The sequence below is a fragment of the Gekko japonicus genome, unplaced genomic scaffold (assembly GCF_001447785.1).
Source record: "Gekko japonicus isolate JY-2015 unplaced genomic scaffold, Gekko_japonicus_V1.1 scaffold943, whole genome shotgun sequence".
Taxonomy (NCBI): Eukaryota; Metazoa; Chordata; class Lepidosauria; order Squamata; family Gekkonidae; genus Gekko; species Gekko japonicus.
The window spans coordinates 261057-283255 of record NW_015176000.1 but is presented as its reverse complement, the minus strand read 5'-3'; the positions used below and the strand labels follow the sequence as shown (position 1 = coordinate 283255).

The window sequence follows — 22199 nt, the reverse complement described above, 5'->3', positions numbered from 1 at the left end:
AGACAGAGCCTTTTTTCTCCCCAGAACCATGAACTCTCACAGTGTGGTTTAAATGCGCAAAAAACTTTTGTTCTCTCTTTTCATGTTTGACATGTTGCCAGATAATTGGAACTTCCATGCAGTATGTTTTGACTCTTTGTTATGGACACAGACATACCTTTGGGAGAAAAGATATTTTTAATAGGCCATACTATCGTGGACAAGGATAGTTTTCTCACTATTAGAAGTGCAGCCTGTAGAAAGGGGGAAAATATAGAAAGGTGACAGAACTGTGGTATCTTTTAAAAAATTGTTATCTTTCTCCCATAAAATACATTATAATGTAACCCTGCCAGCACAGACAAAAGTATGCCATATAATGTAAATGTCTATTATGTTTTTATCCAACCATTCTGCCCAGGAACCTGCCATGTGTGGTTCATTCCTGCACTATTTTATTCTCATAACCACTCTGATAGGTTAGGCTTAAGAACATTGACTGACCATAGATTACCCAGAGTGAGTGTCATGCTTAATTGGAGAATTCAGATCCGGTTTCTTTCCAACTTCCTAACTCCAACTTCCTGCTTTGACCCTTGTGCATCTACCCCAGACCTCCTTCATGCTACAGAGTGGTTTTGTGTGGCAGGTTCTAAGTCAGGCAGTCGGCTCTTGGAGGACATGGGCCAGGCCTGTTGGATGTCATCAGTTTTTCCCCTCAGTTTTCAGTTAACTTTGTATGCTAGAGCATACTCATCTTGAGCACGGTGCTGGGAAATTATTGTCCTGAGAACTAAATTTTCTTTCAGGGAATTTCCTACACCAGTACTGTTCTCGTGGAGGAATTCCTGGCAAGTTTCTGAGGACCCCTGGGTTCTGTGATACACAGTTCGAAAATTGCTCATTAAACATACAACTTAACTGCAAATCTGAGGGGGTTTGTGTGTTTCTATTTCAATTTTGACCTTATCATCTTTCAGGGAACTTATCAAAGAAAACCCCTTCAAAACTAAATGGTTCTTTGTTGTAGATAAATAGGTACAACTTCGGTGGAAAGGTAACAGCGTTCCGTGTTGAGTCATGCCGGCCACATGACCATGGAAATGTCTTCGGACAGTGCTGGCTCTTCGGCTTTGAAACGGAGATGATCACCGCAACCCTAGAGTCAGATTCGACTGGCTTTCGAGCAAGGGAACCTTTACCTTTACTTTATTCCTTAGAAATACAATACTGCTCATTTTTGAACAGGTTCAGTAATATCTCTCTATGACCTATTCAGAAAGACTCAGAGGAATATGACAGAAATTTGATCAAAATGGATCTCTACTTACATATGTTGAGGTTCTAACCTTCCTGCGTGCCAAGTCTTGAAATAATTATTTACAGAAAAGCAAAGTGCATTTACTAAGTTATTCCCTCTACTCATTCTTACATGACACAGAGGAATTGTATTTGCAATTGCATGTTAATTCTACACACTGATTTAGAGTGCAATGTTTACTACGGTATAATTTTTAAAAACTTCAATCATTTTTATTAAATAAAAAGTAGAGGAGGAGGAGGAGATTGGATTTATATCCCACCCTTCACTAGGATTCTCAGAGCAGCTTACAAACTCCTTTATTCATTTATGCTTTCAGCTTGTATCCCGCTCGAACCCCCCAAGGGGTCTCTGAGCGGCTTACAGTTACTCTTTATCCCTATCTATGGCCACATATAGTCAGGGTGGGGACTGCCCTACCGGCACCCAGTGGAGGGACTTGCTGTTCTTCTCTCTCGGTTCGGCTTCTTGTCGGCTCGGCTTTCGGTTTTTTCCGGCTCCTCTACTTCTCCTTCCCGTGGTCTTCGGCATCGGCTGTGATCGGCGTGCCTATCTGGTGCACGGTTTGCATCAGCGCAACTCCGGCTCTGTCCATTTGGCTCTGCCGTACCTGCGCTTCTATGTTCTTTGTGTCTCCTGGCTCCGCCTTCCGCCGACGTCCGATCCACCGCTGGTGTTGCGCCTAGTCGCCTTTCCCTCCCCACAACAGATACCCTGTGAGCTAGGTGGGACTGAGAGAGCTCTGACAGAAACTGCTCTTTTTCAAAAACAGCACTGACATAACCATTGTATTTGTTTCAGACTTATTGCAGTTCTTATTGCAATTCCAGCTAGAGCCCACATCCAACCGGTGCTCCACCAGCTGCACTGGCTCCAGATTGAATACCGGGTCAGGTTCAAGGTGTTGGTTTTAACCTTTAAAGCCCTACACCGGGGGTGTCAAACATAAGGCCTGGGGGCAGGATCTGGCCCACCCAGGGCTCTTATGCAGCCCGCGAGCAACTGATGCAAGGGAGGAAGTGCTTGGGGGAGTGGGCGGATCCGCTCCATTGTAGCTTCAGCACAGCAGAACAGCCTTGTCTGCAGCAGTCCAGCATCATGGGAACCATCTGCCCAAGTGCTGCACTGCTGCCTCTCCAGTCCAGCCCACGGTGCCTTGCAATGAGGATACACCAACTTGGGATTCTCTGTATCAATTGTTTGGTGTAGTGGTTAAGTGTGCGGACTCTAATCTGGGAGAACCAGGTTTGATTCCCCACTCCTCCACTTGCACTGTCTAACCATCTCATCCTTTGCCGTTCCCATCTTCTTTGACCTTCAATCTTTCCCAGCATCAGGGTCTTCTCCAGTGAGTGCTCCTTTCTCATTTGGTGGCCAAAGTATTTGAGCTTCAGTTAGTACTTGGATGGGAAATGACCAAGGAAGACTGGGGTTGCTACACAGAGGCAGTGGCAAGCCACCTCTGTGCTCCACTCTTGCCTAGATTGCCTCAGTACTGGGGATGCCATGAGTTCATTGTGACTCAACAGCACATGTTTCTTTTTCTATCAAGGCTTTGCAACTTACACAATAATGATCTTGCAGCAAATATTTGGGCAGATTTCTAAAAGTGTTTTTGGTGATATCAAGTTAAAAACAAATGTGCTAGAACAGAATCTAAATGCTGGTATGCCTCCATTTATTTTCCTCACAGAACTTGTGTGGCTGCATTCTGAACCAGCTTAAGTTTCTGGGTCAGTCTCAGGGGTAGCCCTGCATACAGCGAGTTACAGTAGTGTAGTCTGGAGGTGACCATTTCATGAATTACTGTGGCCAAGTCAGGGTGAGATAGGAAGGGAGCCATGCAACGGTTATCTCCAGACTAGACTATTGTAACTAGCCTGGCACAGGTGTAAAAATGTCAGTCTGGCAATATTTGTGATCTGAGCCTCCATTGTAAGGGAGAGAGCCAGAATCACACCCAAACTCTTGACTGTTGGCACTGCTGTTAGAGGCACATTGTCAAGAGTTGGGATTTGGTACCCTAAGCCCAAGTCTCCCCGCCCTAGCCACAGGACCTCAGTCTTCAATGTATTTAATTTCAGTCGACTCTGTTTCAACCACCCAGCTAGCACATGGATAGCATTTCCTTTTATTTTCCACTGTGGTGATCTGCAAAATGTGCCTCTCCCTGAAAAAAAACTGTAATAAATATGTTCTCATTAAGCATCAGATTGCTGGTGTACAGCTCCATAACCATCAAGGGACAGACAAATGGAATCTGTCCCCTGGACTGGAGCAGCCCTTGGTGAAGCAACCGCATCTCGACCTTAGAGTATATATGAGATGAATTGAAAGGACTGTTTTCATCACAGTACTGGCATTGCTTTTGATTTGCTTCATTTCAAGCATTTGGGCGTCAACAAGACTAGACTTAGAAATAGGTTTTAAGTCTCATTAACATTGGCAAACACAGTATTTGCTGGTGAAGATGAAAGCATAGCAATTTTTAACACACTTTATATCTGTTTTCCTCTTGTTTAATCTGTATCGAAGATGACAGCGCATTCTTGCAAGGTTAAGCTTCTTAATTGTCCAGGAATTGTTGTTGTTGTTGTTCAGTCGCACAGTTGAGTCCGACTCTTCGCGACTCCATGGACCAGATCACGCCAGGCCTACCTGTCTTCTGCCATCCTTTGAAGTTTGCTCAATTTCATGTTTGTTGCATCTATGACACCGCTTAGCTTTCTAAGCTTAAACACGCTTAATAAAGCCAGGCTGTCCATATTGCCAAAAGCTTTAATAAGGCATTCTTAATTAAAGACACTTGTAGACATCCTAGAGACCAATCACAATGAGTTCACAGAAGTTGCCTCCTGATGTAATTTGAAGAGAGAGTTTAGTCTGGCATCTAAGAATTAAACTGCACCAGAAAGACCAGAGTTGAAATCTTGCCTCACCCATAAATTTGCTGGACATCCTTAGGTAATCGAGTGTTCTTTTGTCATCAAACCCGATCCAAACTTTGGAAGTTATAATATTACTACGAAAAAGGTCCATTGTGGAAATAAATACAACGGTCTCTAGAAAGAGGCTCTGGGCAGGTGCCCCGGCCTTGGACCCTCAGAGTCAATTTGTTGTGGCGACCTCAGCAGGGTATAATGACACTGAGGTATAATGACATTTTCTCCAGAGGAACTGATCTCTGCTACCTAAAGAACAATTGTAATTTTGAGTGATCCCCAGCCCTCACCTGGAGATTGGCAACGATGGTTCCCTAGAAGGGAATGGTTGGTTTGGAGGGTGGAGTCTATGGCTTTGTACCTGTCCCACGCCTCCTGAAACTTCACCCTTTCCAGGCTGCATCCCTCACATCTCCAGGAATTTCCCACCTGGAGTTGGCAACCCTATCTCCTGCCCAGCCAATCATCAACCTACCTTTATTTCCCCCTCATTCTTCAGCTTCCCACCCCCCCACACACCTGCAGCCTCTCCCGTGCTCTGAAGCCCTGACTGCTACGTCACATAGTATGTCATACGGGGGCCACCTCAGCAGCATATAAGGATACAGAGCCCACCATTTTCTCCAGGGGAACTGATCTCTGCCATCTGGAAAGCAGTTGTAATTCTGAGTGATCTCCAGCCCTCACTTGGAGATTGGACACATTTTACCTCAGAACAGCAAACTGTTTAGAATGTTAGAGGCAAAAGCCAATCAAGTCGCATATGCAAACGACCTCTGTGTTCCGAGGCAAAGGCCAATGAGGCTGCATATGCAAATAACCTCTGGGTTCTGACTGGCTATGGGGGGGGGGGACAGCAAACTGTTTAGAATGTTGGAGGCAAGACTCAAGCAATGCAGCCAGTGTATAGGAACAGATTCTGAGTGACACACCAGGGTGCTAACCAATTCCGGAGCGTGTGGAATGTTCTAGAGAAGTGCCACCATCATTCGGCTTTTATATATAAGGGAGATGGTGTTCTTGTTAAGGATGGTGGGGGTGATATATGTGAAGAGAATGTTTGTGTTTGAGGGACATTATGCATGACTTTTAAGGACAGTTAAGAGGGGAAACAATCCAACAACTGCACAGTTTCATGTATGTGCTCTTTGGGGTCATTTTAGTGTACTTTTTAAAAACAGAATTAATTTGCCTTTGTCATTGATAGGTATTTGTATGCTCTCGGACAGAAGGTATGGAAAAGATGGAAAAAGCGTTACTTTGTTCTTGTACAGGTTAGTAGCATTTCACACCATATTTCTTGAAAAACCTGTCCAAATTAAGTAGGTGATTAACAGCAGCAGAGCCTCATTGCAGACATAGCCTTTTACTGTTCAAACAGTATTTTGTTTGCTTTGCGTCAAAAAAACTGTACAGTTTAGCTCTTAGAATTACCTTGCATTTCTTAATGACTGGTTACAACTAAGCATTTCCTGTTCATTTGACTTCTGTTCATGAACTGGATCTGTGATGACTCTTTGATCCTGCTCTCAGAATCTTTCCAGGACATTCCGCAGAAAGCAACTCTGTTTACTTAGGGACGTAATATGACACCTCTCCACAGTCCTGCTTAATGTGGCTTATATTTAGGGGTGCCAACCTTTAGGTTGGGTCTTGAGATCTCTCAGAATTACAACTGATCTCCAGACTACAGACATCAGTTCTCCTGGAGAAAATGGCTGCTTTGGAGGGTGGACTGTATGGCATCATACCCTGCCGAGGTCCCTCACCAAACTCCACCTTCCACAGGTTCCACCTCCAAATCTTCAGGAACTTCCCAACCCAGAGTTAGCAATCCTACTTACAAGTAACTCCCTTAAAATAATAAAAAACATTATAAAACATTGATATAAAACCGAAACAAGCTATTAAAAACAAACTGGAGCCAGACATCGATAGGTTGCAGTTCCATGGGACACTGATAGCAATACCTAGCTCATGACAGTCCCTAGGCCTTGTACTTGTGCAACAATTTTGGGAATAGTGCTCATAGTAGCCAGTTTGGAAAAAAGTGCTGTATCTCTGTGGTTTGTAATGCACAGAAATGTTTGGTGTTCAGATAGCAAAATGTTCTGGAGTATGAGCACATGAAGCTTCTTTATATTGAATCAGACAATTGGTCCATCAAGGTCAATATTGTCTACTCAGTCCGACAGCAGCTCTCCAGAGTTTGAGGTCTTTCACATTACCTACCACCTCATCTTTCTACTGGAGATGCCGGGGATTGAGCCTGGGACCTTCTGCATGCAAAGCAGATGTTCTACCACTGAGCCATGGTACCTCCCCCTGAGTTCATTTAGCAGACACCTCACTTAGTTGGTATCTACTTGTGGAGGCTCCTGTACAAACACAGTGTTCTGATACACTGTTGTCAGGGACTGGGCCGCACAATGCATTAATGGATGTGGCAGGCAAGCAAGCATAATCCATGAGCAGGCTTGAATCTCTGCATAGGTGTAGTTTTCTGACTGAGACTTATAGGTGGCGCTGTTACAAACAGGAGTTAATGGGAAGTGGGAAAGACCAAATAATGTGCTATCGAGTCACAACCATCTCATGGCGACCCCATCCATGGGGTGTTTAAGGCAAGAGAGGAGCAGAGGTGGTTTGCCACTGCCTTGCCCTCCATAGCAATCTCGATCTCCTAAGTGATCTCCCATCCAAGTATTAACAGTGGCAGACCCTGTTTAGCTTCTCAGCTCTAATGAATTCAGCCTCAGCTAGGCTGTTACCCAAATAGGCAGTCTCCTAATTATGTTGTAGAAGGCTTTCACGGTCAGAGTTCATTAGTTGCTGTAGATTTTCCGGGTTGTGTGACTGTAGTCTTGGTTCTACAATGCCAAGACCACGGCCACACAACCCAGAAAATCTACAGCAACTAAAGTCTCCTAATTAGTTGGGGGAATTAGCCAAAGATACAGAGAGAGAGGTGGGTAACTGGGATTCTCCACCTATGTATCCCAGGATTTTTCCCCTTAAGAGAACTCTCAAATAAACCAGGCAGATGTTCTACCGGAGAGGTTTTTATAATTATGAAAATAAAACAAAAACACATACATACTGAAATAAACAGAAAAACTAACTAAGAAAAATAGAGAGGACGAGGAGAGATTTTAAAGGAAGGGTGATGATTACTGATCTTGAAGAGGTCCGCGGAAGCTGCAAAACAACCAGCATTTTGGGAAGTGAGAGAAGAGAGCCCACAACATGAGGGTGTATGGAGAGGATACAAGGCACAAGCACACTGCTGGGGCAGCAGGGTGGTCCAGTTATAAGGCAAAACATACACTTAGGTGGGTATGATGTATTGGTCAAAAAACAATGACTAAATGGCTTATCCAGAGGTAGACAAAAAAGGTGTGAGAGGTTTGATGGCTGTACAAGCACTGGACAAAGGGCAATCAGGAAAGTAAAAAGTTTTAAGTGTTAGAAAGTAAAAAGATATAAGCATTGATTAATTGCTGCTTAATCAAGGGGTAATGGGTGAGGGTACGTGAGGCTGGGGCAATGAAGGGATTATGTTGAGTCCTGGGCGACCCATTGTTCTAAAGTCATGCATCTCTCCAGGGTAAGGAGGTGGGTATTAGCCAGCCAGCTACTCTTGACTAGAGTTTTAAAATTGTTTTCCAAGGTTGATGCCTGGCTGGCATCCATCTTGGTCCATTTTGCACATCAAACATTGAAGTGATATTAAGAGGGGTGGGTTTTTTTCCTCTCTCTCTCTCTACCTGAAAACTGCCCCTCTGTGGGAGTTGGGGTCTGACTGCTAACAAGACTATTCAGCCTGCTCATCACTGTATAGGCAAAAGTGAAAAGAATTATATATGTTAGGTAAAAGTTTTATGATACCGCCCTCATTATTTTGCCATTCTCTTTGTTCCACCTGCTTTTGTTCAGCTCACCGGCAGGATGATGATACACAGAACATCATGTGAGACCAAAAACCAGCATACATCCTATCATACTTATTCAATATCCTTTATTCAATTGGTGCAGCAAATTTGACCAGGCCCTGATGCCACTTGCAGCACCATAGACAGTATAAACAAAGGCTTTCAAATTAGCACACAGTGGTAGCTTTGAGCCTTTCTGTAGTGATCCTTCTATTGATACACTTGATCTCCACCCCATACTTCTTTTACTAGATCTGGTGTATTTACATATATAAGTTCATTTACCTGGCAAGTTATACTTGCTCTGTGTACCTTGTAAGATCTGCACTGGGGGGGGGGGAGTTCAGAGGTCATGCCAATTCACCTATAGCCCCTAGTGATCATGGAATGTTAAAAATCCTCCTTGTCCATAAATATTCACTTTAGCTCATTTCTGTGAACTAAATCCTGTGGGTTTTGATGGACACAGATCAATAGAATTATGCCTAAGGACTATAGCAAACAAGGAATGCCTAAGTGGTTCGTCAATGGACATTCCAAGTCATCTCACACTAGGGGAAGTATTTTTGATATGGATCTGACCATGAGAATCTTTCTGCTTTTTCTTTACTAAAATCCTTGTGTGTGTATATGGGCTCAGCTCCAGACTTTAGCACCTCCAGTTAAAAAAATCATGGGTAGCAGGGCTGGGAAAAACTGATTCAAATTGTTGCCAGCTGTAAAAAATAATCCTAGGCTAGATGGACCAATGGCCTGGCAGCCTAATGCAGCTTCCTATGTTTGGGAACAGCAAAATCTGTGAATAGTTTTGTGGCAAGAAGTTCGTGGACTAGGAAATTACCGTTTCAGCCCAGTATTGTTGTCAATAACAGTTGGAGCTAATTTATTGCTGTTTGTGTTAAGCTTGCCCACCTGTTGTTTTTTTCAAAAACAAGTATCATCATGTAATACCTTTCCTTAAGGGCAGCCAAAATGAGACAAAACATGGGTCAAGCTTTTGAGTTGCCCAGAACTCTTAGTCTGGCTGGATAGTTTAAAAAAAAAAACGAACAAAGGGGAGGGGAGGGGGTTAGGGAAAAATTGATCTTTCAGGCTGTAGCCTTAAGGCTTCTGTTAGACATAGACATTAAGATGATAGCCTGAAACATCTTCTTTTTTCCTTCCATCTCTTTTGTTTGCACATCCAGCCTGATGCAGAGTTCTGAACAAGTCAAAAACTTCTATACTGAGTTGTGTTGCTTTGGTTGTTCTTAATAAAAAATAACCCTAACCCTTTATTTTTTGGATCTTGCTATGGACCAACATATGAACACATGAAGCTACCTTATAATGAATCAGAACATTAGTCCATCAAGGTCAGCATTGTCTAAGACTGTCAGCAGCTCTCCAGGCCAGATGTCTTTTACATCCCCTGCTGCCTGGTCGTTTTAAGCAGAGATGCTAGGGATTGAACCTGATACCTTCCACATGCCAAGCAGATGCTCACCCACTGGGCCACAGCCCCTCCCTGTGTCTTTCGTCAACTGTAGATCAGTGATGGATACCTCCTCCTTTCAGTGGTGAACACCTGCTTGTCTTTTAGTTCAACTGCCGCCCCCCAATATAATTTAGTCGCTCTACTTCCCACCTACCCTGACCTGGATAACAAGCTAACCCGATATTGGAAGCTAAGCAGGGTCAGCCCTGGCTAGTACTTGGTTAGGAGACTTCGAAGGAATACCAGGGCTGTGATGTGGAGGCAGGCAATGGCAAACCACCTCTGAACATCTCTTGCCTTGAAAACCCTACAGCTGTGACTTGATGGCACTTTTTTTTTTGCTCCCCCGCAGGGGAATTTTTATTTTTTTGCATTTTCTCCACACTACAATTATGGGATGGGGGAAGGGATACTAATACCCTAACACTAATACTATGGGTGATGGGTATATGAAATCTAATACATAAACCTACTGGATAAGGGAAGGAGTACTACAGTTCTAATCTATTCCATCTACTGGATTTGGGGAATAGGTAAAGACTAATACATGTCACAATCTGAGAAGTTATAGAAATATTGTTTTTAACCTAATATAACACGTTATGTTAAGAATTGATTCAATTATTAATACATATTTAGTAGCTTAATGCAATTTCTGCCTTTAATACTATTGCCTTAGTTCTAGAGTCTTTTCTTCCTGCGTTTCTTCATTTTCTGGAGTTTCGGAACGGCCGCTTCTTTCTCCAATTCAGATGATTCTGATGACATGGAAGTTTGGCTTGTTGAATCCTGTAAGTAGGATTCATCATCTTCTTCTTCCTCCCCATCCGGTTTTAAGTTCTTTCCTTCTGCTTCTTTTTTGTGTTAAACACTTGGTCCATAAATTTTTCCGCTTTTGGAACAGAGTCAATTTTATATTTTTTCCCCCTGGAAATTGAAGCTCGGCCCTTCCCGGAATAACCATCTATATGGTATTCCCTTTTTTTTGCAGAGTGAGAGTGAGCATCTTATTTATTTATTTTATTGCATTTATACCCCACCCTCCCCGCGAACGGGCTCAGGGCATCCTGTAGCGTTTCCTCTGTTTTCTAATTTCAAAAGGGATGTCTTTCAAAAATTTTACTTCTTCATTCTTGATTTTTAAGGATTTTCCCATTGTTGACTTTAACACCAGTTCTCTAGTAGATCATTTCGTGAATTTCAGATAGATTTCCCCAGGTAATTTATTTTTCTTTATAAAATCCAGATAAGTCCTATGCGCTACATCCATCTCTTTTATTAAATCTTCTTGTTTGTAATCCATTAATGGGGCCAAGAGTTCTTTTAAGTCCTCATTTTTCTCTTTGGGGATTCCATGAAAACGTAGAACATACATGGATCTATCCAGCTGAAGCTCTGTTATTTGCATTTTATCAGCGGATCTTTCCTTCTCTGCTTCATCCACTCTTTTATTAATACTCTCAGTCTGTTTTTCCATCTTTTTCTACATTTTCTTAGTTGCTGAGGTTCTTTTATCCATTTGATTCAGCTGTTTTTGGACATTATCAAGCTTAGTGTTGAGATTAGTCATCTGCTCCATTAGGGGGCGCAGTGCATTTGCTAGCAGTGCAGAGAAATCTGAATTTACTTCCTGGTTCTGTGAAGGACCGGTTATTTCCGGTCACCAGTTTTTTATCCGGCACTCTCCATCCTCTCCCAGCTATATCAAAAAGAAGCAAGTTTTCCAAAACAAGGCAAAAGTTATACGATGTGCTTATTTTAGCTCAAAGTCTTTTATTTTCGATTTAAAACCATTTTTAAAGTTTGCTCAGCGAAAAAAAAGGTTTGTGTGACTTCCTCTCCCCAACGCTTCAAACTTAGGCGCTTCCAATTACTACCAAGGTTCATTTTGCTTTTTTCACCTGAGCTTTGCTTAACTCACGATTTGGAGCCTTGGAGATCTTTTGGAAGCATTTTTAGAAGTTTGATCGTGGTCGCTTGCTCCGACAGTCGTCTCTGGGTGCCATGCTGGCTCCGCGGTGACGGTACCTTTCAGGAAAGAAGGTGAGCCTCAATTCCTTGGCCGTCATCTTGGAAGAGGCTCTCCTCAGCTCCCCAGGCTGGGGGTCTCCTACAAAGACCCCGGGGAGGTATGGGATAAACTCGGACCCCTCCCGTCAGCCGGGTCGTGGCGCGTCTCCATCAGAGCGAGACGGGATGCGTCCGAGCAGCGAAACACTTTTACCAGAAGTCGACTTGATGGCACTTTTCACCACCACTACATTTCCTACCCCTGATCCTCAGGTCACTCTTCCCCTTATCAGATAAAACAATAATGACACTTTTCAAAAAGTACAAAACATCTCCCAGGTGCATATTGTGTTTGGACACAAGAGGTGGTGGGCACAGATTATTGTGCAGGGGCAAGCAAGCTAACCCAACACAGGATAGCCTTTATTGCTTTAAAAACTCTTATTTGTATCCTGCTTCCATTATCTGAAAATAGTTTTAGTTTATCTTTTTTTTTAATCCCCGGAGGGATATTTTTTATTATTTTTATAAGATTACCAAATTACAAGGAAATATAAGGGAAGGGGATTACATCTAAGGATAAAGGATAGATAACCACACTACACTAAAAACCCAAGAGGAGGAGATCCTATCCGTGTTAATCTGTTATTAATAAAAGTGTTAGTACAACAATATACTTGTAAGTTCTTGTTTGTCTCGGCTTCAATGTTAGTATGTTAGTTGTTGTGAGAGAACTTTCTGAGCTTTCTTCTTGTTATTTGCTTCAAAAGGCAATTTTCAGAGTCCTTCTGCCTTTACTTCGGTTTTCTAGCTCTGAAATCATATGTAACTTTCATTGCGCCTGTTCCCGTTTCTACAGCAGAGTCCTCATCCGTTCCAGAGGTAGCAGAGTCACTTAATTTCGATTCTTCATCTTTGGATTCTTCCTCCAATCCCAACTGACGTCTCAAAAATTATTTGGCTTTAAAAATGGAGTCAATCTTTTCTCTTTTGTCGTTGATTTTAAAGATGACACCCTCTGGGATCGCCCACCTGTACGAAATTCCATTGATTTGAAGAAAGGAAATTAAGTCCTTGTAGCTTTTCCTCTTTTGACGAATTTCAAATGGAATGTCTTTTAAAGTTTTAATGTTTATATCCCCCATTTTCAGTAGAGTTGCTGAAGTTGCTTTTAAAATAGCATCTCTGGTCTGTCTTCTTGAGAATCTGACCACAATTTCTCCAGGTAGGCTATTTTTTTTAATATAGTTGGAGTATGCCCTATAAGCAGTCTCCATCTCTTTTACTACTTCATCCACTGTTGAGCCTATTGCTGGAGCAATGATCTCACTGAGCAGCTTCCTCAGATCCTCCTTCGCCAATTCAGGAACTCCCTGGAATCTGAGAATCATGTTAGCTTTTTCCATTTGTAGCTGTAACAAACGGTTTTCTTGGAAGTTTTGTTTTGCTTCAACTTCCCCCATTATTTTCTTCATTTTCTTGTTTGTGGTGTCTATCTCTTTAATTCTCTCAGTCGTATGCTACACCTTCTTCGCCGTTTCTGCCAGTTGGAGCTGCTGGGATGCGAAGTTTTGATTCAGCGAAGTCAGTTGCTGGTTAATACCATCGAGTTGCTCCATCACCGGCTTGAGCATATCCGCTAACATTTTCAAGACGTCTGCTCCCTCTTCCGGTTTTGGGCTCTGACTAGCCGCCGGTTTAGCTTTAAACTTTCTTTGCAAGGCTGCCATTTTATACGATTGTTTACCATTTCAAACTGCTTCTCAGGGACTCAAAAAATCGTCACCTCGATGTCAGCGCTAAAGTAAGTCTCTCAAAACAAAATCACTGCTTATTTCCCCCCTGCCCCCTTTGTTACGCTTATCTGTCCGTTCGCATAAGAGGCATCCCTCTTTGCGCTCCACTTTCCCCACGGGGTGGTGGTGGTTCGCTTTTAAAATATTCAGTTTATTTTGAACTCACATTCATTGTCGGTCATTTCCCTGACCTCGCTCACAGTAATCGATATTCCGCTCAATCTCCAGCGTTTGTCCCAGTCGAATCAGCTTGTGCCCGAGGGCCACACAGCGGCAGGACCGTCAGGGCAGAGGGGAGCCTCAATTTTCCAGCATTTAGCCATTGAAGAGGCTGCCCCTCAAAAGCCCTATAGCCTGGAGCCTATCACAAAGGCTCCGTGTGAATGCTACTTGAGGTAGCAACCCTCCATACCGCTGGTGTGCGATTCGCTCCCCCGAGGTCCGGGAAGAACGACCGCCATCGCTGATCCACAGACCGGAAGTGTCAATAGTTTTAGTTTATCAAGAGCCAACGAATTCCTGTTCAGTTTGCTTCTTGTTTTTTCATGATAGTTTCACAGTCATTGATGACTTTACATTGTACTGCAGATCAATGGTATAATTCATTAGACGACTTACGTGTCTGTGTTTTTGGAGGATAAACTAAAGACCAATTTGTCCTGTATTTCTTAATTCATTTCTCATTTTTACTGCATAGTTGCTAGCTATGTGAAATGTCATTTGTAACCATATCTTTAGTATCTAGACTGTAGTCCTAAGGATGCTATCCTGGGAGTAAGCCCTTTGAATAAAATGGGATTTACTTCCAAGAGGATTACATCTTAAGTTATTGCTTACTTCAGTGAACTTTGTACTGTAGTCTTCTGATGGATAACTAAGATTGTATAATAAAATATTGTAAACCTAAAACTTTCTTTACTCAGGTTAGCCAGTACACATTTGCTATGTGCAGCTATAGAGAGAAGAAATCTGAGCCTCAGGAATTAATGCAGCTTGAAGGATACACGGTGGACTATACAGCACCTCATTCAGGTATTTTGAGACATAATGCTCACTAGTTATGTGACTGAACCAGGTTCCTTGGTCATATTCTTGCAGATAGGTCCTCTTTGAAGCCATGCAAAAAATCACAAAAATGCTAATCAAAGTTGCTAGTGTCATAGAATATTCAGGTATTTAATGTTGCGAAATGCAGAGTTCCTAAATAGTAAAAATTACTTATTGCAGAGTATTGTCTGGCTGCTTCTCTTGTTCCCTTCTTGACCCTACTGGAATAGAGAAAAGATTTTACTGTTCAGTCAACAGACCTCTTTCAGTAATACAATACAGTCATTAAAACAAATCAGAGTATTTATACATGCTTGGTCAACAGAATTCTTTCAACATCAACGAGTCTTGCTACATTAAGAAAAATAAGATTGACCATCTTTTTTGGGGGGTATTATTTTCTTTTTTATAAGTTCTGAATATTCACTCTTCAGGAACTGAAGCAACAGATTTATTTTTGCCTTCTGAGGAAAAAGTTTGTCTTTTTCATGATCATAAAATGGAAAGCATAGGTTGTGTGTATGTACCCTTTGTTCACAAGGAAAAGAAACAGCGACTGGATAATACCTTTTGGAGAGGAATATACCTCCTGTCCTTGCTCCGCACCCCATTTGTTTGCATGTAGGGTTTGAGGTGGATACAGCCCCCCCTTCCCTACACTCCATTCAGTTGTAAAGAACAAGAAAAGGGTGTGTGCGTGCAACTAATTTTCACCTAAGGCAGCAAAATCACTGGAGCTGGCCCTGACTCTGACTTCCCAATTTTGCAGGTCTCCAAGGTGGTCAGATGTTCTTCAATGCTGTAAAAGAAGGTGACACTGTGATATTTGCCAGTGATGATGAGCAGGATAGAATCCTGTGGGTTCAAGCCATGTACAGAGCAACAGGCCAGTCCTATAAGCCCATCCCTGCGAGTCAGGCACAGAAGATGAACTCAAAAGGTAGCAATATCCACATCGATCTGTCACAGAGTAAGTTTGTTTTGTTTGGTTTTTAACTTCATGAAATTCTTGACTGTAATTAATCAGAATTAAACTTGATTTTCCTGACAGGTTTGTGCCATTAATAGCCATGGAACCCTTAAGTTGCAACTCATTTCTGCCATTGCATTAACTTTAAAATATACAGTCAGTTTTGTTAAAGTTCAAATGTGTATTCCCATGGAAACAGTATAAAAAGATGTTATTACTTTTAGCAATTTCATTTGTTTTAAAATGTATGTTTTGGATCTTGGACACTTCATGGCCCAGAAGCATCCACTGTAAAGCTAAAGCGACCAGTTGTGGTCACAGCACCCAGCCAGGATTGCACTCAGTGGAGGGGGGGGGGAGCAAGGTGCTGTACATAGCTCCTGGTTGGTTGAAACAGCCACAATTCCGACCAATCTGAGCAGTTTTAGCAAATGGAACTTGGATCCTGAGCTATATATCTCAGATGTCAGGTACAGCTGTCATTTGTTGGGGCTTTAGTGGGGCACATCAGCCCAGTGGTTGGCAGAAGGAAATATGGATTAGGTCCTTACATTCAAACTTCGTATTCAAGCCATATTTTAAATACTTTATGAATTTTAAAAATATGCCAAACAAATGCATCTTTAAACATTCCACATTAAAACAAAGTCATATTATATTGAACCTGGAACCTTTTGTAGGCAAACATACACATGAGCACACATGGAGCTGCCTTGTATCCCATCAAGGTCAATATTGTCTACTCACACTTCCTGCAGCTCTCCAGGAGTGAAGTAGAGGTATTTCATGTCATCTTCTTCCTGTCCTTTTAACTGGAGATGCCGGGGATTAAACCTGGGATTTTCTGCAGCCAAAGCAGAGGCTTTTCAACCAGTGTTCCCTCTAAGCTGAGTTAATGTGAGCTAGCGCACAGTTTTATAGCCTCTGGCTCACACAATTTTGTCTCAGCTCAGGAAAGATGGCTCCAGAGCAAACTAATTTATGCAGTAGCCAAATCGCTTGCTCACAACTTTAAAGCCAGTAGCTCACAAAGTAGAAGTTTTGCTCACAAGACTCCACAGCTTAGAGGGAACATTGTTTTCAACTGAGCCACAGCCCCTCTCTGTAACGTTATTAATATGCAAAGGTCCTTCCCATTGAGCCTTCACCGAAGTACAAATGTCTGTAATGAACATGTTAAGTGTTGTTCTGAGGGGCTGCACATAATTCGCTCAAACCCATTAACTTTGACCAAGGTTTATCTTATGAAACTGTTCATTCAGGTTTGATCCATAAAGTCAAAGCCATTTAGCACAAGTACAAGAGTCCCTAGATAATGAGGTACTTTCCCTGCCCCTTTGTTTTCATCTTGGGATAAAAGACAGTGTAAAAGAATATAACACTCATTCCTTAGAAGCACAGTACTGGTGAGAGTTCACCATTCAAAGCAAATCTGTTTTTACCTGAGGCTCAAACTGCCCTTGACAGTGAGAAACCTGTTTTTTAAAAGCTGAGTCTGCCCCAAGAGTGTGTAAAGTGAGGCCTGGTTTTTAATGCAGAACAGGTGCTCTGAGAGCCTTATCCCAAGCCCTGCCCCCTGTGCCACGCTCTGCCAGTAGTGGGGTGAGGGCAATCAGACACAGGACTTTTTTTACTGGTGGTGCCTTGCCTTTGGAATGTCCTCATCCTTGAGGCTCTCCTGGTGCCTAGTTTTACTCTCCTTTCAGCACCAGGCTGAAAATTTTTTCTCTTTAATGATCCATCTTCTTTAATTAGTGTTTTCATGGTCTGCTTCTAGACAGAGGCTGTTCTATGAATACTATTTTCTTTGTGAAAATTGTCTTGCTGTAATGATGAGCATTGTTTATTAGGCTCTTTGCTTGTTTTATTTCTGGTTTTAATACTGATAAATTTTGTTCTTTGTTGTTGTATGTGGCTTTATTACTGTAATGTTTAAATTTCTTGTGAGGTGCCATGAGCAGGTCTCTGCGGAAGCAGATGTATGGCAACAAACCCTCCACTCACAGGTGGCATACCTCCCTACTTTATACTCCCCCATGCCATTTCCCTCCCCATCAGGGCTTAGGAGTGGGGGGAAAGACTCTATTCTCCTGTCCATGTGCCCCTTTAATTCTAGAAATCAGCCGCCACCACCCTCCTGTCCCCTTTATTTGTGTTTCTTGCCCAAATTTTAGCAAATGATCTGTCACCGCTGTTGGCAGTTTGAGCCTGGAATAGTGAGGAAAGAGATATAATTAATATTCTTGCTCATGTAAAACAGTGCTAGGTAAGATTATTTATTCAGAGGAACATTGGAAACAAATTTACAGAGTAGGGTTGTTGTTTTTTAAATGTAAATGAAACTTTATTATGCTGAGCTTATATGTCAAGTGTTCAGTACACCTAGAACTGCAATCTTGCAGCCTCAATTCACTGCAGTTTGCATAGTGGCTCTCTAGCTGTCTTCATGTACGTTTATTTAATACAATTCTATTCTGCCTCTTTAAAGATGTACAATAAAGGTAAATTACAGTTCAAAAGCATCCTAATGTACAAAAGAAAAACTGGTCATAAATCTCAAAACAATTACGGGATCAGTATATCAAACACCAATGTAACATAACTGAGATCCAGAGCATTTTCCAACCGTAAAGGAGAAAGCACAAGAAGTGTTGAAAGAACCAAGATCTGAGATAGCAATGTTGACTGCTCCCAAAAGATACTTGGCAACCCTGCTACTGCCCATCAATCACAATTTTGTACATGAATGACACCCCTAAATTAACTCTGCACAGAAAGCATTGATCACTGTTGCAATGTTGCAAGAGCCTTGACGATGCCACCATTCTTTCCAGGGATCTCCCCATACACACTCAGGGCTGCTGATAACCACCATGGGCCTCCAGACAAAGATTCCATTTGCCCCCCCCCCATATGACCGTGATCCAAACCAAATATAACTAAACAAATCATTTGGTAGGCTGTTACCATGCATCTATAATACTAAAAAGATATCATGTCCATCTGTCTGTCCATTTGTGGCAGGCATAACTCATCAGAAAATAAAACTAAACATCTCAAGATTATCCACCAGCTTCAATGAGTTGTAGAAGGCCTACATGCTTGAAATCCTAGGGTACTGGCTCCCAAGGGAAAAGTATTGAGTCCTGCAGCAGGACTGATGATCCCAATTAACAAAGTTCAGATCATTGCCCGCAGTACTTCTTCTGTTGTATCTAAATGAGATGGAAAAGCTTTTTACTAGGGAGAGGACAGGACCACGTGGACAAAGAAGAAGGAGAACTGAAGCAGCTGTCTCCCAGGAGGTAGCATCATAGGGTTCCCTCTAAGCTGAGTTAGTGTGAGCTAGCTCACAGTTTTTTAGCCTCCAGCTCACACACAGCTCATGGAAGACAGGAGGGCCTGGCATAATGTGGTCCATGGGGTTGCGAAGAGTCGGACTCGACTATACGATTGAACAACAACTCACACATTTTTGTCTTATAGGGTTGTCAGGTCTGGGTTGGAAAATACCTGGAGACTTTGGGGATGGAGCCAGGAGAGGGCGGAGCTTGGGGAGGGGAGGGGCTTCAGCATAGTAAAAATGCCATAGAGTCCACCCTTCAAAGCAGCCATTTTCTCCAGGGGAGCTGATCTCTGTCTGCTGGAGATCAGTTGTAAAAGCGGGAGATCCCCAGGCCCCACCTGGAGGCTGGCAACCCTGTTGTCTTAGAACAGGAAGGATGACTCCAGAGCAAACTAATTTATGCAGTGGCCAAACTGCTTGCTCACAAAGTAGAGTTTTTGCTCACAAGACTCCAGAGCTTAGAGGGAGCATTTCACAGCTACTCAGTAGTTCCATGGAAACACTGAAGTAGCACAGGCCTGACTTTCTAAGAGGTAGTAGATTTGATCTGTGGCTATACTCTCCCAGGACCAAAGGCTGAAGGAAGATGCATGCCAGCCTGAGAAGTATGTGTTGTGATAGCTGTGTGATGATGGAAGAACCAATGGACCCATGTAGCAGCTGTCCAACCACAGTGAGGCATCAGGATATGTAGGCTGCTGTCATTTTACCCTAGCCCCTTCCATGCCACCTAGCCCTTGTGTGTATTTGATTGTCTGACAGTAGCTGCTTGTTATTTTTCTCCGGTGGTCCTGGGAGTGGGGCAGTCCTTACCCTTGGGAATAGGCTCCTCCCTCTGGAACAGGGTCGGTTTCCTCAGATCAATCCAGGAAGGGGAGGGCCCTGTCCCCTGGGAACAATCCAGTCTTACCGGCCCTGCTGCTTGAGCAGGATGTGTTTCACAGGCGCTCTGTAGAGCGCCACGATCCAAAAATGAGAAGAAGAGAGGGAGAAGGGAGAGACCCTCCCTCTTCATTATTTTGAGCTGCAGTCAGTGGCAAACCGCAAATGAAGCCGATGGCACTGGGAGATCCCCAGTAGCCAAGGCTGTGTACGCAGACTCCCACCGGGCCCAGCCTGTGGCTGGAGGTCGCCTCCCCAACCATCGCACATTAGGGGAAGCGGCTGAGTCTGCAAGGAGACCAGGGCGGCGCTGCAGACCCAGCAAACTCCCCGGTCTCAGAGGACCCGGCGTGCGGTGGAACAGAGAAGCTGGGAGCCTCTAGCCCTCACCAGAATCATGGTAAGCCCTTGCGGGGCCAAAAAGCCTAGACTGGAGGCAAAGGAGGGCAAGGTGGTAGACTGGGGGAAAAAACCCAAGCAAACCCCCAAGCTATTCAGGGAGGATGAAGAGGAAATTGTTTCCTGGGGCTTCCAACCTCCCCAACCTGGGACAGGCTGGAGTGGATTAAAGAGCCGTTTCCCCCTCCTTTTTCCTCTTCAGAGGGAAAGTTCCCATGGAACAGACAGGGAGCTAGAAGACCCAGGGAAGGCCATAGGAGGGTGGGGGAGATGGTGGTGGCCATCTTGGTTCTCTGGCGCCTCATGGCAGGCTTACTTTCACTTTCACTCCCAGGCAAACAAACAGAAAATGGCTGCCAGTTCCCTGTTCCCAGAGCTGAATAGCCCAAGCTAGTTTCATCTGTTGAGATCTCAGAAGCCAAGCAGAGTCGGCCCTGATTAGTACTTGGATGGGAGACCACCAAAGAAGTCCAGGGTCACGACGCTGAGGCAGGCAAGGGCAGAGGCTCTGGCCTGGATGGTCCAGGCTAGCCCAGTTTGATCAGACCTTGGAAGTTAAGCAGGGTCAGCCCTGGTTGGCTCTCCAGCTCTAGCTGTCTCTTGCCTTGAAAACCATATGAGGCTGCTGCTTGATAGCACTTCCACCACCTCCACTGTTTGCCAGAGAGAGGCTATAACAGGTTTTTTTGGGGGGTATACTTAGCAAGTCAGATCTATCCAGAACATAAGCTTCACAGTCCCTGCAAGACTCTATGGAGGACCAGGAATCAGAGGCAGCAAGGATAGCTCAGGATAGCCTGAGCTCATCAAATAACCACGGTCAGCCCTGGTCTGTATTTGGATGGAAGACCACCAAACAATGCCAGAGACATGACACAAAGGCAGGCAAGGCCAACCATCTCTGAACATCTCCTGCTTGAAAAGCCCAAGGGGGGTCACCATAAGTCAGCTGTGACTTGATGGCTGCAAAAAGTCCAGGAAGGACTCAGACTCCCCAGTTCCATCCTCAGATAGGGCAGAATGGGAATGGTCGGAGGAAGGAGAGGGAGTAGTACAGTCCTGGCTATTCCCTCAAAAGCTGTACTTGAGATTCCTTTCCAAGTACTTAGAATTTCCTCCAGACTTAAGGGAAATGATTATTTTGACCCAGAACTTCTGGTGGAATCTGGCCAGATGATGTACAAACTGGCAGTACCACAAGCAGTGATGCCAGCCCAGACCTGGATGGCCCAGGCTGGACCACACTTAGATCTCAGAAATTAAGCAGGGTCAGTCCTGGTTAGTACTTGGATGGGAGACAACCAAGGAAACCCAGGGTTGCTAGGCTGAGGCAGGCAATGGCAAGCCTCTAACTGCCCGCAGCCTTTTATAGCTTTAAAAAAAACACAAAAAACTAACCATCAGATTCCCTCCCCAAGTTTTATCCCCTGATACCAGAGGCTACTAAGAGATCCAAGGTGCCAATGGTGGACAAACCTGGGACTAACTTGACCTCCAGTTCTCCCTATGGATGCAGATAGGTTGCCCAAGACCCAGCGATAGGGGATTTCAGCAAGCCTTATGCAAAGACTTCGAAGTCTCAGCCTGCTCCATCAGGATGTCAACAGCAGGGTTTGCCAGGGTGGTACATTTTTGGGCATCAAGACTAGCCTCAGCTGATAGTGGAGTCCCACAAGAACTTAAAGACAAACTTAAGAAGGTTGCCGTAGTGACAGTGATTGTGGCAGATACTTCACTGGACATCCTGCGGTAGTTAGCTAGAGCCATGGCATGCAGTGTAGCAGCCAGAAGGAACATGTGGCTCAGAATTGGGATGGGGACTCTGCCGCACAAGCTAAAGCAGTTTCCTTCAGGGCATAAACCTTTTTGGAGAGGGACTTGACAGATATCTTACTGAAAATAATGACATGTTCTATGTTCAAAAAACAAAACAAACGAACAAACGAACAGAAAACTTGTCAGTCCTGGTGTGACTCCAAAAGGATATCATGCCCAGAGCCTGACAAATTAAAGATTCCAGTCATGAGGCAAACTGAGCCAACAAGGATGATACTGTGCTTTAGAGGATCAGAAGTGGTAGGTGGGCAAGTTCATTAAG

General features: G+C 43.6%; 1 protein-coding gene across 2 annotated transcripts in view; it reads left to right on the top strand.

The window, feature by feature from the left end:
• The window catches only part of LOC107123229 (calcium-dependent secretion activator 2), a 656096-nt gene that overhangs the window by 384461 nt on the left and 249436 nt on the right, over positions 1-22199 (top strand). Inside the window, exons 9-11 of one of the 2 annotated variants that reach the window (XM_015426436.1) lie at positions 5450-5516; positions 14381-14489; positions 15274-15474. In XM_015426436.1, the coding sequence (XP_015281922.1) occupies positions 5450-5516; positions 14381-14489; positions 15274-15474 (377 nt within the window). Of the gene's footprint in view, positions 1-5449; positions 5517-14380; positions 14490-15273; positions 15493-22199 lie in introns of both variants that reach the window. The other variant, XM_015426435.1, reaches the window with a different exon arrangement.